General features: G+C 33.0%; 1 gene segment (V, D, J or C); it reads left to right on the forward strand.

Annotated features, from left to right (window-relative positions):
- The first annotated feature begins 323 nt into the window (after positions 1 to 323).
- Positions 324 to 779, forward strand: LOC107097391. The segment is given in 2 exon segments: positions 324 to 385; positions 469 to 779. Coding segments are annotated over 2 exon segments (357 nt in total).
- The last annotated feature ends 1,461 nt before the right edge of the window (positions 780 to 2,240 follow it).

The following is a 2,240-nucleotide window of genomic DNA, read 5'->3' on the forward strand; positions in this document are numbered from 1 at the left end:
TTTTGTTTGCCAGGAGTTGGAGGTTTTCCCTTGGATGTGATGGATAATGCAGAGTGGAGGAGCTGGGAAGTGGTGGGGCCAGTGATGAGGCTTCTTATTAGTTTGACTAAAACTGAAATTACTATGATTACCAAAAAAAACTATGATCTGAAATCGCTGCCTTTCATAAAACTATGAAAAATACCACTATGAAACAAAACTGTATGAGCTGTGCTTGCCTCATAAGCCTGAGTTTGAACTCCTCCCTGAAAGGTGGAGTCAATGCAAAACTTTATAATTGATTTCTTATTTGTGTGAATGTGACAATCAGTCAGAGAGCAGAAATCACACTGAAACACAATGGACTACAGATCTGGACTGCTGTTTTCTATGATCTGCTTTACGGGTAAGAAAGGGGTGATAGAATTTATATCTTTCTTTGTGAATCAGTTATCTGAAAATATAAATATTTATTACTTTGCTTTACAGGCATTTACTGTCAGACTCTGAGAGAATCTGAACCAGTGGTTAAAAGACCAGGAGAGTCTCACAAACTGACCTGTACAGCCTCTGGATTCACATTCAGCAGCTACGAAATGCATTGGATCAGACAGGCTCCTGGGAAGGGACTGGAATGGCTTGCTGAGATCTATTCTGGTGGTAGCACCTATTATTCTCAGTCAGTCCAAGGCAGGTTCACCATCTCCAGAGACAACAGCAAACAGCAGGTGTATCTACAGATGAACAGCCTGAGAACAGAAGATTCTGCTGTTTATTATTGTGCTCGAAGGGCACAGTGACTGAAGTCAGTTCAGCAGCTGTACAAAAACCTCAGCTTCCTGCACATTTATCTAAGAGAAGCATTCATTCTTACAGGAGAATCTCTTTATGCTTAAGGCTCCAACAATAGTAGTATAGAAAAAAAAACTAATGATAAAAACAGCAAAATATATCTTTCAATCTTGTTTTTTTTTTTTTCATATTTCACTGTTTAGAAATGTAACTGTAATCTGTTGTTCATAATTTTACAGTTTGCACAGGTTCTATATGAGAGGTTAATTAATTTCACTTTTTTTTTCATTATTAATGTTTTCCTTTTTATGTTTTTACTTTTTTACAGCAAGAGTTTGAGCAGAAGAAACTCCTTGACAAATTGTAACGCAGATATTTGGTGAGGAAAATTGTGTTTTTAGGAAGAAAAAATTATCTAAACTATTAAAACAACTAATTATGTCAGAAATGTCTGGTCTCATGTATTTTTATGAAAAAGGTTTAAAAACCAAAACCGTTCTTATGGTTTAAAACAGTAGGCTGTGCAATACAAGAATTTTGTCCCCTTTTTTGAAAGAAAAAACTCCACCATGGCTCTTTTTCTACACATGAAGGTCAATCCGATTAGTGTCTGTTATTTTTTATTTTTTAACTATCATAGATGACCGTAAAAATAAATCACAACCTTTTCTCAAATTTTTTTAAAACTATTACCGCTCACCTAAAATAATAATAATAATAAAAACAACATCAAGCAAAATACATTTCTTTTTATCAGTTAAGTGCATTTCCTTACCAAATGATTCTTCAAACTTCTGCAAATGAGGATAATTGTATTGCAACTACACATTCTATATTTTATAAATGAAAAAAACTTTTTTGTATTTATAATCTCTAGGATTTTTTTATTTTTAATTAGTTATTATTTAGTTTATTTAATCTGTGTATCACTTTTATTCAATATATTCTGTATTCAATATGTAATATATTCATTATTGATTTGTAACATTGTGCAATGTTGCTCCTCGTAGTGTGTAGTTCTACTTTCCCATTTTTTCATACATCTCCACTTAAACAAACCAGCAATTTAGCAAGATTTTGCTAGATGACTTTTTTATTTGGTATTTTTTGTTTTAAAAGCAATTGATTTACATTAGAGCATAGCTTATAAAAGAAAGAGAAATACATTAAAACCTACAGATATGTATATAATTTTTGCATGTTGGGGGTGGGGGGGGGACAAGTGTCTAGAACAGGGGTCTGCAACCTGCGGCTCCAGAGCCACATATGGCTCTTTGGACCCTCTCCAGTGGCTCTTAATAGTAGCTAAAATGTATATAAAGAGCTAAATAATTTACTATAATATATACCGGTATCAATAGCTTTAGCGTTTTTTATAAGATGGAAAAGAATGAGAGTAAAAGAACCAGAAATATGTTTTATGAGACATTTTTCTATGAATTAGCTTGGAAAATATATGTTTTAACATT

Source organism: Cyprinodon variegatus, unplaced genomic scaffold (assembly GCF_000732505.1).
Source record: "Cyprinodon variegatus isolate N-32 unplaced genomic scaffold, C_variegatus-1.0 Scaffold691, whole genome shotgun sequence".
NCBI lineage: Eukaryota > Metazoa > Chordata > Actinopteri > Cyprinodontiformes > Cyprinodontidae > Cyprinodon > Cyprinodon variegatus.